The sequence below is a fragment of the Cavia porcellus genome, unplaced genomic scaffold (assembly GCF_034190915.1).
Source record: "Cavia porcellus strain 051 isolate PalLab524CR breed Dunkin Hartley unplaced genomic scaffold, mCavPor4.1 scaffold_26, whole genome shotgun sequence".
Classification (NCBI taxonomy): Eukaryota; Metazoa; Chordata; class Mammalia; order Rodentia; family Caviidae; genus Cavia; species Cavia porcellus.
In genome coordinates this window covers 23,156,469-23,171,568 of record NW_026947509.1, presented here as the reverse complement: position 1 = coordinate 23,171,568, position 15,100 = coordinate 23,156,469, and the positions used below count along the sequence as shown (strand labels likewise).

General features: G+C 41.2%; 1 protein-coding gene and 1 gene segment (V, D, J or C); both read left to right on the top strand.

Annotated features, from left to right (window-relative positions):
• Positions 1 to 15,100, top strand: part of LOC100719991 (T cell receptor alpha chain MC.7.G5-like) — a 556,517-nt gene that overhangs the window by 66,779 nt on the left and 474,638 nt on the right.
• Positions 8,753 to 9,568, top strand: LOC134473224 (T cell receptor alpha variable 25-like). The segment is given in 2 exon segments: positions 8,753 to 8,903; positions 9,123 to 9,568. Coding segments are annotated over 2 exon segments (480 nt in total).

The following is a 15,100-nucleotide window of genomic DNA, read 5'->3' as shown; positions in this document are numbered from 1 at the left end:
TGAAAGAAGGGGTTGGGGAGAAGAGAAGGAGATGAATTAAGATGTTCGGTGTACATGTACCAACTACGCACAATGAATTAATTTATTATGTACTGAAAACGTGCTAATAAAAAATTTGTACTATCAAAAGCCTAAATATGTTTACTTATGAAACAGCAATTAGGGAAAAGCTTTTTTCTTCCTGGAAACTTCAATAAGAATCACAGAATTGTACCAAAAAGTGCACAGCTAGCTACACATGGCAGCAACATAGTGAAACACCTGACATTAGCAGATCATGATTCTTGCCTTTACTGCTACAGCCACTGGCATTCCCGTAACTACTGGGAAGACAGCATAACTGGGAAGCTTCTTTCAGTCTCTCTTTCTCTTTATGACATTTCTATTTTCCATGGTTGGAGGTGAGTGAGAAAAAAAAGGACCTGAGGACTTCTGTCCCTTACAGGATTGGTGACTGTGTCACTTTAAGATCAGATTTGAAGTGAGAGAAAAATCAAAACTTGAATAAACACTTGCAATGCAGTCAGAATTCATAGTATTTTGTCTCAGATCATCTCTTTAGATCTTAACATAGATCAGTTTAGTAAACTTTGAAATTCAATGATTTATGTCCTTAAATATTTGCTTTAATACTAAGTTTTATCTTTCACCAGATATCATCGATTATTAACGAAATCATGACAAACAGGATAAAACAATTTTTAGGAAAGAAAAATAGTTTTTCAGCCTTGATATCATAACTCATTCAAAGTTAACACACTCAAAAACCACATTCCAGAAACAGCTACTACATACACTTGGACTGTCACAGACCCAGAGCAGCCATTTCAACAGGAGAGAAATCCCTCTCCAGACTGTTGTGGGCACTTGTAGTTTACATCTGCTAGGTACAAATACCCACCCCAAACCAAAACATAAGGTCCCTGTCAGCGCTCAGAGGACAGCAGGACAGAGGAGTAAATCTCACAGAATTAGGAAATTCCCTGTGCACCATCTGATCTCTTATTTATAATATATATGTATGTGGTATTATTTTAGAGACTATGTTTTCTTTCCTAGATATCTTTTTGGTCTCCTTATAATAATTCGTCATTTAAAACAATGTACCAACTGGAAGATCAGTAGCTACATTCCACAGTAAGTAGTAACAGGGAAACTCTGTGGCTCATAATCAGTATGGTAACACATGCACCCTGAAAATTATTCCACTTAGTAATATCAGTGTGCCTGAACCAACTCCAGCTGCAGTTGCCCTGAGCTCCAATCCTTGAATTATCTGCTTTTCTCAGACCCCCTTTTGAGGTGCAGCCTAACCTAACTACCCAGGGACAGAACAGTAATGAAAGGAACAAGTCAGATGAGTCCTGTTTCTTTTCATCTGTATGCACAGACTTTGTAAACTATGAACCTAAGAAACCCTATTTCCTGTTTGGAGGAACAGCGTAAGATCCCAAAAAGTGCTTCTATAACTTTTATACATTCCCAAGATCTCAGAGATGCTGAACACTGAGCCTGAGGAAGAAAACACACTGTGCAAAAGTACGTGAGACATTTGCCACCTTGCAGCCTGCTCCTGGAGGCCGGGCCTTCAGCTATTTGGTGCAGACGTTTCCCACACAGAAAGAACGTTAAAGATGAAAGGGTTACACACAGGCACAGGGCGCTTCACCTGGGCTAGAGGAAGAAAGGAAACAGGAGAAAAGAAAGCCAAGTGTGCTTCAGTTTGGTTTGTCTGGGGGTCCTCAATTAGCCTAATTTTTATTACATTTTCTTTACTATGTCCAAAGATCAGCTCTGTTTTGTATTTGTGTCCACAGGATCCAGTGTGGCCTACAAGTTGACTGGAGCCCAATCGAACGTATCTGGGCATGCAGGGGAAAGTTACCCTGGGTTGTTTTTATGAAGAGAGGCAGTTACAGTATATTTTTTGGTACAAGAAACATCCTAGTGGAGAGATGATTTTTCCTTATGTGCCAATAACTTTATGATGAGACTGAAGAGGATAGTCACTGTTCTGTCTACCTCCAGGAGGCAGCTAAAACTGTCAGTCTCACCATTTCAGTCTTGGAGAGTGAAGAGTACTTCTGCGCTCTCTGGGAATATGCACAGTGTTTGAAGCAATAGTAAAAGCTGGACAAAAATTCAAGAGCTCTGTAGGAAACAGCCTCACAAGGCCTGAGAAGCACACCTGCGGATACCAGGGAAGAAGCAGCAACCGTGCTTAGGATCAGAATATTTAACTCTCAGTAAAACCTCCTTCTGCTGCCTTCAGAAAGGAAAAAACGCTCTTCTAGAACATCCTAGGCCTTCAGCTTTTACCTTAAAGTCATACAGAGCACATGTAAGGTTGTTGAAAACGAAACATAAAGTTACCCACGGCACAAGCTCAAGTCCAGTTAGCAGAAATCATCTTGAAAATAATTTCCTCAGTGCCCTGCTGAGGCTTCGTGTCCGTTATATAGAATCAGAGACACAGAGCTATCAGGGGTGATGTGGAATAAGAGGATAATAATAAGGAGCAAGAGACCTCCTGTGATTGCCGATGCTAAAAGAGAGACTCTCTGCAAAGTTACCATCTTTGCACCTGGCATTGGGCTTGTCGACTGGATGAAGCTCATGGAGACATTTAGGGTGATGGAGGATGAGGGCAAACACGAGGATGGACTGTGATGCATAAAGACCTAATGGTACCATGAGGATTGAAAAGACAAACCCTCTTTCAATCTTCTTTGGTGGATTAATGAACTGCAGGAGAAGAGAGCTGATGGCTATCATGCTGTACACACAGTCAGCCTAAAACAAAGAGAAGCCAGAAGAGGTCTTGGGATATGAAGGAGGTGTAAGTCCTGGCAGGCCGGGGATGACACTCAGTGGTAAAAAGCTTGCTGCCCAAGACCCTGGATTTGTACCTCATCACTGAAAAAAAAGAATAACAAGTTGAGTTGGCAGGTCAGCAGCAAAGTGTGTGAGCTGCCCCATGCTTGGAACTCTGAACCTGCAGAGCAAATACATTAAGACTGTGCATCACAACTACCCACACATCGCACATCATTTTTCTTAGGGCCAATCCTAACTCTGAACAATACAGCAGATTCTAAGGAATCTATTTCCAGGTATTAGGTTGGATCAGTGCAAATCCACCACAGCATTCCCTTGTCAAGGTGGCATCTATAAGTATTTCTTGTAACAACACATAGTGTTCAAATAAAAGCAACAGAAAAATCATGCTTCCTGCTAATGTGCTGCAGCTGTTCTGTGTGGCACTCATGTCTCTCTTCAGCCACTTTTTCCCACTGGTGCCTTGTGGTGACTGAGATACAACAAGGTATAAGGCCAGTTCTCACCAGCACATTTAGTACTACCACAGTCAGATAAATGAGACCAAAAGAAAAACAGTCACCATGGCCAAAGAAAGGTGATTATAGTGGTCAGCTTTCCTATTGCTGAGACACAGCGCTCAAAACTCACAACTCACAGAAGGAGAGCTTTAATTTAGTTCACAGTTTCACGGAATTCGGACCATAGCTGGCAGGCTTCAAGGCAGGAACATCAAGGCAGAAAGATGTGATGAACAAAACTGCTTAGCTCATGGCAGCCAAGGAGCAGAGGGGATGAGCAGCACCAGAGATAAAGGTCCCAGGGACCACACATAGTTCCCACAGTCACACCTCCACGTCACCCAGACACACCCGAAGGGTGCTCCACCAGCCCGCTAGGCAGATCCCAAAGTCTGTCAGCACTCCATCCTAATCACGGCAGTGATAGGCCGTGTTCTTAGAAATGTCACGAACAGTGGTGCCTGAATTATCAGAAGCAATGAAAGTCAACAATCAAAAACCATTTTTAAAGTTGTTAATGAAAAGCAAATAATGTAACTTTTTTGGTACAGGAGATTGAACTCAGGACTTTTCCACTGAGCTCTATCCTCAGCCCAATTTTTTCATTTTTATTTTAAAACAGGATTTTGCAAAGGCACTGAGTTACCCAGACTGGGCTCAAAATTGTCATCTTTGTGCCTCAGGCTCCTGGAAGGCTAGGTTGACAGGAGTGCACCACCCCACCTGGCACAAGTAAAACTTTTAAACTAGCTGCAATAAGAATATAAACAATTAAAAGACAGGAACTTATCTATTTCAAAAATATATCCATTGGGTAAGAAGCATTCATCAATGTCAGGAAAATGAAAATAAAGCCTATTTGAGAGTTTCCTGTATATCAGCTCAGCACTTTGAGTGTGCTAATACAGTCAGAAGGAAATAACGCTGAGAGGATAGAGGAAAACAAATGGCTGCCTTCAGGGAAAAGGGAGACTGAGTCAGTCTTCTAGAAGCATCCATCATTAAACCTATGTGAAGAGAAGAAAAATTGTTAAAGAGACACAGGCCTGAATACTTAAGGAAAGGCAAGTTTTACAAAAAAAAAAAAAAAAAAGAAAGAAAGAAAGAAAGAGAAAGAAAATTGATATTTATTGTATTTAACACACATAAATCACCACCACGTTACATTTTTCAGAATCACTATTTAATTATCAAAGACTACGTTATAGGGCTTATTGTTCCCATTTTCAAACGTTAGCGAAAGAAGACTGAACTTCCCCTAATTCTGAAGAGAATCCCTGGCTTCCCTTTCCAGCCACAGCGCAGCGCTGACAGGATCCTACCCGGCAAGGTTTTGATCACAGAAGAGCAACCATATGAGAGCAGTCAGCTGACATCTCAGGGATCACCAGCTTCAACTGCAGGCCAAAGAGAACTGAAATAAAGCATCAAACCTGGGCGTAAACTACAAACAGAGCAACAGATTTAAAAATCAAATCCCAGGTAGCAATGATGAATGCATGTGAGTCCCTGGGAAAACAGCGGCCTGTAGGTGTACAGGGCCGGAGCAGCAGATATTCCTGAAACACTCTCACTGTGTTTCCACATCAGGACATTTGCCCCTTGATTTTGCCCCTTCTGCCTGTGCCCCGACCCTTGTGGCCCTTGAGGTGCTTGGGGTGAAGGACCTCGAGGGGATAAGAAAATAAAAACAGACAAAGCTGGGGTCAGGTGGAGCCCTTCAGGAGGAAAGGAACTGCTCAACCAATGGAAAGATGATATCAGTTTCAACCCTGCTGCCTGGCAACCCATTGCTCGGATTATTTAGGGGACTGGCGTTTTTCTGAGCTGTAGCAACTTCACATGGGTTACCCTGGAGCTCTTTGTTTCCGGTATGGGTATGTCCTGGCCAAGCGCAGCCCTGCACAAGTGGTCAGTTTCCAGCTTCAAGGCTCCCAACATGCCTGTATTGTTTTCCCTCAAGTACCTACGTGGTGCACCTCTGCACTTCCTATATCTTTTCCCAAATGTCACCACTTTGCGAAACCTGTGAATATATCTACTGTATTCTGGTTCCTTGAGAATCTGGTTCCAGCGCGCTGCAAGTATCCAAAACAGACGCGGTTGTTAGCGGAAGCGCTGCCACCTGGTGTCCGGCTAAAATGCTTCACATTCACACTGGCCTCTTTGCTGCCCTCTCGTGGTTATAGGTTGGATTGCGGTGAACCGTCGTAGCAAAAAGATGGATCTTTGTTCAACCAAGGTCAGTGAACTGTTTCCTTGCAGAAATCATGTGGAAGAGGACGCAGGACGACGTGCTGGCTGTTTATTGCCTAGCCAGGTGTGAAGGCGACTGACCTCTAAATGACAAACATAGTATATGGTGTGATTTGGGCCGGAGAATAGTGGGATACTTTGAACTAAAGTTTGGTATTGTTGCACAAGTTGTAAGACATTTTCCCTGCTAAGTGAGCTTAAATCCACTTTTCTACTCTTTTTTGTATTATAAAATATCCTTATAAGTGAGATCCAGAGTCACTGATGGTGAAAAATGAACCACAGATGTCAGCTGGATTTCTAGATCTAACCTTCATTCCTTGAGTTGTGTTGAGCTAATTACCTTAAAGAGTCTATGCTTTCATTTCTCATCCTTACCACGTGGTAGTGAAAACATCTGCCACCCGTGGGTATTAGGAGAAGTAGAAAGGCTGAGGAATGCTAATGTCTAGACCAGTACCCAACAAAATCTACCAGCTACTTAGAGAAAAGAAAAGTGATCGTGCAAGAGATTAAAAATGTGCCTGTTGTCACAGGGCAGCATCAGCATGGAGCTTTCTCTCCACACCTGCCACGTGAGGAGAGCCACATCATCCCTGCACAGGATCCATGGTCTTATTTCTAATATTTATCATTACCTAAAATTATCTTATTTTTTAAATCCCTTTTCCTTCTTCCAGTAGTTAATACGCCCTTATCTACCCCTTTTACCATCGAATCCCCCATGTGTGACACACAGCTTAGTACACACCAGGGAAACCAACACATAAATGTTGAATGAATGCACAAAAGATAAAATTATTTTATAGCCTCTGCCATTCAAACCTGCTATAAAATATTAAACTGGACAAATATTGCATATTTATCTAGAATTGTCTGGATTTCTGTTGTGTGAGTCATTTACAGTAATATTTAAATATGAAAATGCTAAGTAATTGGAATTCTCCAAATACTCATTTGCATATCTGGAACCTTGGTAGAAATGCCAGAACAGCTGGGCTCAGTGGGTCCCCTACGTGCCTGGACTGCCCTCTCTGCACAAATTCTCAGGGTCTGCTCCTTCCGTGTGGCCTTATGTGTGGTTTCTCCTCATGGTCTCTCTATCAGGGAAGCCGCTTGTTTTATCTGGTTACTCAGGTCTTCCAAAAGTGAAGCTGCCAGGGTATTTTAATTTTAATTTAATAGGCAAATAATTGCCATGATGTTAGTTTGGCTTCTTGTATTTACTAAAGTGGGTCACGGAGCCAGACTGAATTAAGTGTGGCAGGGGATGGCACAAGGCCATGAGAATCAACGAGGGCATCTTCCAACATTTCTTCCCACAAGCATTTATTAGGTCAGACTGATGCTAGGTACTAATAATAAAGGACGATACTCTGTTGTTATCAAGGACGTATGAATTTATCACTCAAATGTCACTCATATCTATGTCTTATATCTATGCTCCTTGCTACTGTCCTACTTCAGGAATTCAGCATGCTCTTGAATGACAGCAGTTGCTTGAATCCAGCTTCTACACAGCCACAAGAGTTATTAGGAAATGTGTCTGATCAGACCACTTCCTGTTTATTTTATACAATGAAAAACCATTACAAAATCTTAAGGTGAAACTAGTTAAAAATATAAGGCCATTGGTATAGCCTTTGCCTATGCTACCTTTAATTTTTATTTTCCATCCTTTTCTACCTTATTTGTAATGTTTCACTAGTGGCAAATGATGAGCTAAGATTTCTACCAGTAATGCATTCACATAGCAACACTAAAAACTCTACATTTTCATATTGAATTGATAGGTAGACCTCAAATAATATGTTCACTCCCAGAACTGCGAAGCTATGTAAATGTAATTAGGCTAAGGAAGTTAGGGAAGTGGTGTTAGTCATTTACCATGTATGTCTGTACTCAGGTTCAGTTATATGCCCATTACTCATAGATAAGAGTTACCTCGTTTATGATTGTTAAATGTGTTCATGTATGTACCAAAAATGTGGGGTAAATATTTGACCTATGCTTTTGAGGACGTGTTGTTGAACAATAAACATATTTATTAAGTGCTTGCCACTTACTAGGAAGTGCATTTGTGATACAGCAGAAAACAAAATAGACATGATTCTTCAACTTTATAGACCCTGTTTTCTAGAGCGGTGCTATCCAGTAGAACTTTCTGAGATGGTCAGAAAGGTCTCTATCTGTACTGTCCAGAAGACACTAGCCACATGTCGCTAGTCAGCTTTTGAAATGTAGATGATCTGAATTAGAAACTAAATTTTAAGTTACATTTAACTAAATGATCCCCATGTGGCTGTTAACTACCACAGAAAACAGTAACTTTCTTCAGGATGAGAAGGGTGTACACCCTCTAGGTGTACAAGGGCAACTTAGAAAATTAATGGGTAGTTAGAGTATTAGGATAACTATGACAATCTGACAAAAGTTCTGTGGAACCACACAGCTTTGCCCAAAATTAATTTCTGTGTTCATCCACTCCTCTCTACTGCATGGTGTATTAACAGAATGTATCCGATACAATAGGAAACTTTTCTGTTTAAGCCTTTTATATAAGCATTCATACAAGAAATGATATTTAATGAATACAGCTTTTACTTCCAATTATACTAATGTGCCTCCCACTGCTGGACTGTGTACCAGTGGCATAATAGGGCTGTGGATACCAACTCTAAATTGAATAATTTATTAAGGAAATCTGTATGACGAAGAACAGTATGTATTTTTTGTTTTCTGTTTGAGGTGATCTGCTGTCTATAATTATGAGTCTTTTCTACATTTATTGAAATGTGTGACAGTGCATTGCATGAGCTCATGTGCAAACATGCTACATGGCAAGCATGATTCGCGATGAAAATAGAAATGGATGGCAAAGTAAGACTTTCTGTTTTCTTCTGATCCCCAGTTTTTAATAATAGAATCTGCCTCTATCAGGCAAATCATTCCTTCATGAACAATTTCAGTAATGACAAATTGATATTTATCCCTTCCTGATTAATGACACACACTCATATAGTAGAAATTAGCAACATTTTAAAACGCTTGGATATCAAATAAGCAATTTCCAACATCAGTCACTAGGGGGCAGCCTCTGCAAACACAGATTGACTCAGGCTGCAAACACTTTTTCTCTTCCTTTCCAACACACACACACGAACTTTGCATGACACATCACAACTATTTTTAGAGCTAGAAGAAGCCAGTTCTAGGAAAGTTCACCCAGAAGCAGTCTGGGCTCTCTCTCAAGGGGAATAGGAATGCAGGTCATCGCAAGCCTGTTGATCGCATGGATGCAGTTGTCACGTGAGTTCCACAATCCCGGGTGCTTCCAGAAATTTCAGCATAGTAGGAAAATATCTGAAGGCAGGAAATAGACTTCTTGTTTCTTTCTGACTGGGAAATAAAAGCTAAATGAAGGGGAGGCAGGGGGGCATGAAAAATGAGAATGGCCAAGATGGTGTACCTTAAGGAATAGGGATCTTATCAAATTTTTGTGATGCCGCTGGTTGTCTTTCCCCACAGAAATGAATGGAAAACAGGTAAAGCAAATTCCTCGATTCTGGCACGTCTTGGAAGGAGAGAACTTCTCCGCATACTGCAATTCTTCAGCCTCTTTAAACAACTTAGAGTGGTACAAGCAGAAGCCTGGGGGTCATCCAGTCCTCTTGGTGAGGCTAGTGAAGGGTGGAGAAGTGAAGAAGCAGGACAGACTGACAACCCGATTTGAAGAAGGAAGACAGGACGGCTCCCTGCACATCACAGCCACCCGGGGAACTGACGTAGGAACCTATTTCTGTGCAGCGGCACAGTGCTCCCCAAGCACCTGCTGCCTGTACCCAAACCTCGCCCTGAGAAGCCACAAAGAGTGTCTCATCCCTAGGGTAGCTCAGAAGGTGGAGAAAGCTAAAGTCACATTGTCTGCAAAGAGATGGTGCCCCTCCTCCTCATGGCAATAGGGATGCGTGTAGAAATTCACTCATTTAGACATGAAATTTAGTAAATTTAATTCCTAATATGCAGTTATCGGTTTTCTTTTACAGAGATGCTTCATGGAATTTCAATTACCTCAGGAAAAAATCAGTGGATTCTGACAAAGATACAAATTCTCAAAGGATCTGAATGTATCCTTCATTGGCGCCACAGACCTCTAAAATTTCAACACTTAGTGGAAAGGATTTTGAGTGTTTTTTCCATAACTTACAAAAGGTTGTAGGGATAAATATGTTTAACCAAATTTATATATTGCACATATATAAAAGTATGGTTGTATGTAGCAGTTAATTTTTTTTTAAAATATCTAGGAATGAAATTATTTCACATGCCAAAATAACAGCTAAAAGTAATTAACCTTTGAAGGTTAGAAAAATGCCAATATAATTACAACTTAGCTTGGATTTTCTATCAATTTAAACAGAGACTAGTCTGATATTTTATGGATTTGTTCACTATTTATTTCCTTCTCTATGATAACCTGAGCAAAATGTCAGTATATCTTCTTCTTATTAAAAAGACTTACCCTTTGCTGACATTTTCTCCCTAGGATCTACAGAAACAAGAATTTGATTCATAATTTCAATTTGACTGTATGGCTGGGGTTTACTGGCTTCCTCCTCCAGAATAACTCTGCCATGGGAGACAGCATTGGAAAGACAGATCAGTGACATGGGCAATATAAAGAATTTTACTGTCCACCAGGATAAGAGAAGAGAGGAGTTTTAATCAGATCAAAGAACATTGTCAAGAGAGACAGCAGTCAAGTTCCCAAAAGAGAAGTAACACGGGGTGAGAGATGGGGATTTTTCTACAGGTTTGAATACATGAAAAATAATTTAGGAAGCAAATCTATACATCTCAAGAAAGTTTTATCTAGGTCACTGGTTCCTGCTGATCTTTAGAAACATCTTTGTTGTAACTAAAAAAAGTTGTACATTAAAGTTGCAAGCGAGAGTCACATAGTTTACAAATATTGAATTCTTGAGAGAAGGTAGGTAAGAAAAACTGGGTCTATTCTGATTTGGATCTAAAATGTCCACGCAAAGTCTCATGGGTTTGTTAGGTGATTGGATCATGAGGACAGTATACTTAGCAGTGAATTCATCACTGATAAGCTTCTTAGCTGAACGCACTGTTGGGAGGTAAGGCCTGGTTGGATGTGGATCACTGCAGGATGGACATGACCTGAAGAACTCTGTTCTTGTGCCCAGCTTTTTCCTTCCCTGTCTTCCTCCTGGCTGTCATGAGTTTAGCAATGTGTCCCCACCATGCCGTTCTTCCTTGTAGCCAACCAACCATGGGCTGAATCTTCTCAAAACTGTGAGTCAAAATAAACCTCTCCTCATTTAAATTGTAAGTGTCTGACATTTGTCCTACAGTGGAAAATCTGACTAATACAGAAAAGTGATGCCAGCAGTTGGGTAATTGCTATGTATGTATACCTTGCCAGGTGATTCTAGAGCCTTTGAAACTGGTTTGCAGGGGGAATTTGGAAAATTCTGGAGATACAGATTAGAGAAGCCTTAGACTGATGTAAGCAGAGCTTGGTAGGCAATTCTGGTCAGAGCTCAAAAGGCCAAATACTGACAGCAATGCAGTGCTAAGGGCCAGGAGCTTGAGATTTCAGGTGTGGACAAGGAACACTTCACTGGAAGTTCAACTAGAAGTCATGTGTGTCACATTTTGGGAGAAAATGTGTCTTCATTTGACCACATGCTGAGATTTTCAGGAAACTGAAACAAGTGGCATTGTACTAATTAATCTATTGCAAGAATTTCAAGATAGCTCAGTATTCAGGCATGAGTACTACCAGCTTCTTTTAGTCAGATCTACAGTGACAATCAGGTGAAAAAGGCAGAAGTAAATGATTTATTAAAATTTGAAGTCTCACAAGAAAGCAAGCACCAGCAAAGTGAGACCCAACATAGCGTGCATGCTGAACAGAGTAGCTTAAGAAAGCGAGTATTTGCCTTGGGATGAGAGGAAAAATGACTCAAAGGCCTCTCGGTATTTGGCCGGACCCCAACTTTTATAGGCTCAATGAGGTAAAAACGCCCCTAGTTTGAAAGACTTCTCAAGAAGAAAGCCCCTGGGAGCGGAGCTTGCTAAGGCTGCCTGGGGAAATGTTTCCTACCATGCAGGCTCTAGGCTCGCAGCACAAGGAGGACCCTGCAACCTGGCTGCAGTTCAAGGGGCTCAGGCTGCTCCTCAGACTGTCAGCAGATCACGGCATCATCCAGGTGGTACCGTTTCTTCAGCTAGCAAAATGCAAGAGTTGTGAGGTCATAGAATCCTCCACACAGATTTCAGAAGCAAGCCAGGAGGCCAGGCCGTGTGCCACTGGCAGGGCAGTGTGCAAACCTGAGAGTGAAGCAGGAGGTGCACGGCCACAATGGTGGCCATGTTTACTGGTATCCGGCGGAGTTTTAGTGTTATTTGTATTTCCTGAAGGGTCAAATGTAGCAAACCTTTTTTCATGTACTTATTGACCATTTGTACTTCTACTTTTGAGAAATGCTACTCCTTTTAAGTGCCCATTTTTGATTGGCTCATTTACTTTTAACACCTCATTTTTTGAGCCCTTTAATAGTTCATATATTAATCTGAAAAGAGTAAAGAGCAAAATAAAAACCATGCAAAGAAACAGGGAAGTAGGCTCTGTCAAGATACGATAGGGATCTAGAAAAGAAGGGAAAGTTGAGGATGAGGAAATGGGCAGCCAAAATGATGATACGTATGTGCAGCAAACCCCAAAGCAGGATTTAATTTCTGTGTATCACATACAATAGTAAGGTTAAACAAACACAAAACCATCCCATCCCAGAAAATAACAGATACTTCAAAATTTTACCTTCACATCCCCCAAAGTATTGCTTAAAACCAAACAGATCTTTTCTTCCTTTATTTCAACAAAATTAGACATAATTGTTCCTTGTACCAAAGCTTGATCTTTTGATCCAGGATTATATTCCAATCCTGTCTTCTCAGACATCTGAACCACAGCTTATAGATTCTTTCCAAAAGCATGTAAATATGCCACATTTTTAAAAATCCATTACTATTTTAATATCTCCATCCAGGGTCCACCATCTCCTTTTTCTCTTTAGATAACCCAGAAACCCTTCCAGAGATTTCTATACTCAAATTTTTATTCCTTCCCTCATTTCAGTACAGTTTATTTTCTGCTGAAAAGACTCAAATTGTCATCATTGTGCTGTTAAAAAAACCAACGACCGAGAAGTCCTCCTCCTGTTAGACATTTGATTAGTGTTTGTTCCCTTGATCATTCATTTCTTCTTAAAACCCTTCTAAGAACCAGCCGTTTCTGATTTTGTACTGCATTCTCTGGACAGTTTGAGGGTTTGTTTTGTTACAGTTCCTCTTACTTTCAAACGCAGCAGTGTTTGAATTCCTGGAGGTTCCCTCTGGTCTCTGCTTTCCTCTGTTTTCTCTGAACACTGTCTCTGTGACAGTCCTCCACCTCTGTAACAGCATCACTACACCAAGTAACCCAGCGGGGAGGGCTGAGCTTGGAGCGCAACAGAATTAGATCCTAATCCTCTTGTGTCCTTGGGCAAATTATTTAACTTCATATAACTTGACTTTGATTCTGTTAAGCAAGAGTGATATCTACTCTAACAGGCTATAGTGGGAAATTTTCACTGGTTAACCAGTTCTTAATCCTATATTACTCAGACAAACGATTGTATCTTTTTTTTCCATTCTTCAGCTTCCTTACTTTCAAAATAGTATGATTAAATCATTTACCTCATAAAATGATACTGTTTGGTACATAAGATTAAAATATCCTATTATAAGCAGACCTTTGAAAATGCATCGATTGCACCGCAAAAACAAAACAAAACCAGCACTTATGCCTCAAGGTTTAATTTTTTCTATACTTGACCACCAGGGGGCGATGTTGCCTAAACAAACAAAAAAAGGCTCTGCAGACAAAAATTCTTGGGTTCTGGCAAACTTTCCTTCACAGCACGCTGAATGCATTCTGAGTAGGATCTGCATTCTGAGAAGGATCAGCTCCAGAATAGACGCTGTTAAGGAAGCGTCCTCCAGTATTGACCTCTAGACATTGCCTGAACAGAAAACCCCTGAATCTCAGATTTTTCCATTCTAAGAACACAATTCTTTCTTCTCAGGGAGATGTAGAATAGCTCTCTCAGACTGCTCACCAACCAGCCATGTTCTCAGTGACTGTCTTCCTGCTTGGAATACCCTTCACTCTGAGTAAGTAATCGTGCAATCTTTGCTGCCACCTCCACAGAGGAAGCAGCTCCTCAATGAAAATCTAAGGACAGTCACCACCTCTTTACAGATAAATCTGTCCTGGTCTCACTGATGCAGGCTTGATGTTGCAGGAGGAAGCGGAGCCCATCGGTGGCCCAGCCTGACCGCCATGTCACTGTCTCTGAAGGACACCCTCTGCTGCTGAAGTGCAACTATACCTATGGTGCACCACCTTACCTCTTCTGGTACATCCAGCAACCTGGCCAAGGCCTCCAACTTGTCCTCAAGTACTTAACAGGGGCCTCTCAGATTAAAGGTGTCCGAGGCTTTGAGGCTGAGTTTAAGAAGAATGAATCTTCCTTCCACCTGGAGAAGGCGTGAGCCCACGGGAGCGATGCAGCCCTGTACTTCTGTGCTCTGAGTTACACAGTGCTCAGGGCTACAGAGGAAGCTGAACATAAACCTCCTGGAATACAGGACTTTCTGCCACTCGTGGGCACAGTCCAGCCTGTTTTTAGCAAGGTCTGTCATGTGATGAAAGTGAGCAGAGTGGAGGAACAGAGATCGGAAGACTCTTCAACTCTTGCAAAAAAAAGAATTTCAAGTTCCCTTTTTCACTACTGGGTCATATAGATGAGACACAGAACACAGAGACTCACATGAATGGCCTCCCTCTGGGTGGAGATACTGCATTCTGAGCACCAGGATTCTAATTTAATGTAACCAGTGTTGACATACTGACCTTTCCCCCCATTCTTTCCAGATTGCTCCTTCTACTGTCTTTTATTTGTGAACAGATAACAACTCCATTCGTGCCATATCTTTGGATATAAACATAGTTATCTTTGACCTTTCCTTTTTACTGTCAGTACTCGCATCTCATCCATCAAGAAATCCAGTTTTCCTTACATTAAGAATTAACCCATAGTCTGGCTACTGCCACGTGCCTGTGACACCTTCCCGATGGCCCGCCTGCTTGCCTCCTGACATTCCATTCGTACAACAGCAAGTGGTGTCGTGCAGCGCAGCCTGTGTAAGTCATAGATTGTGTCATTTCTCTGACAAAATGCTTGCAATGGCTTCCCGATTCTCTCAGAGTAAAATCAAAGCCCTTATAGTTGCCTACCAGATATGTCATATAGACGATTACATTATATAAAAGCTGAAAAAAATCCTGTCGAACATGAATTCCAGAGCCCAGTGAAAATATACAATAGGAATTATAGTGAAGTAAACAGATTCTTAAACACAATGGAAAAAAT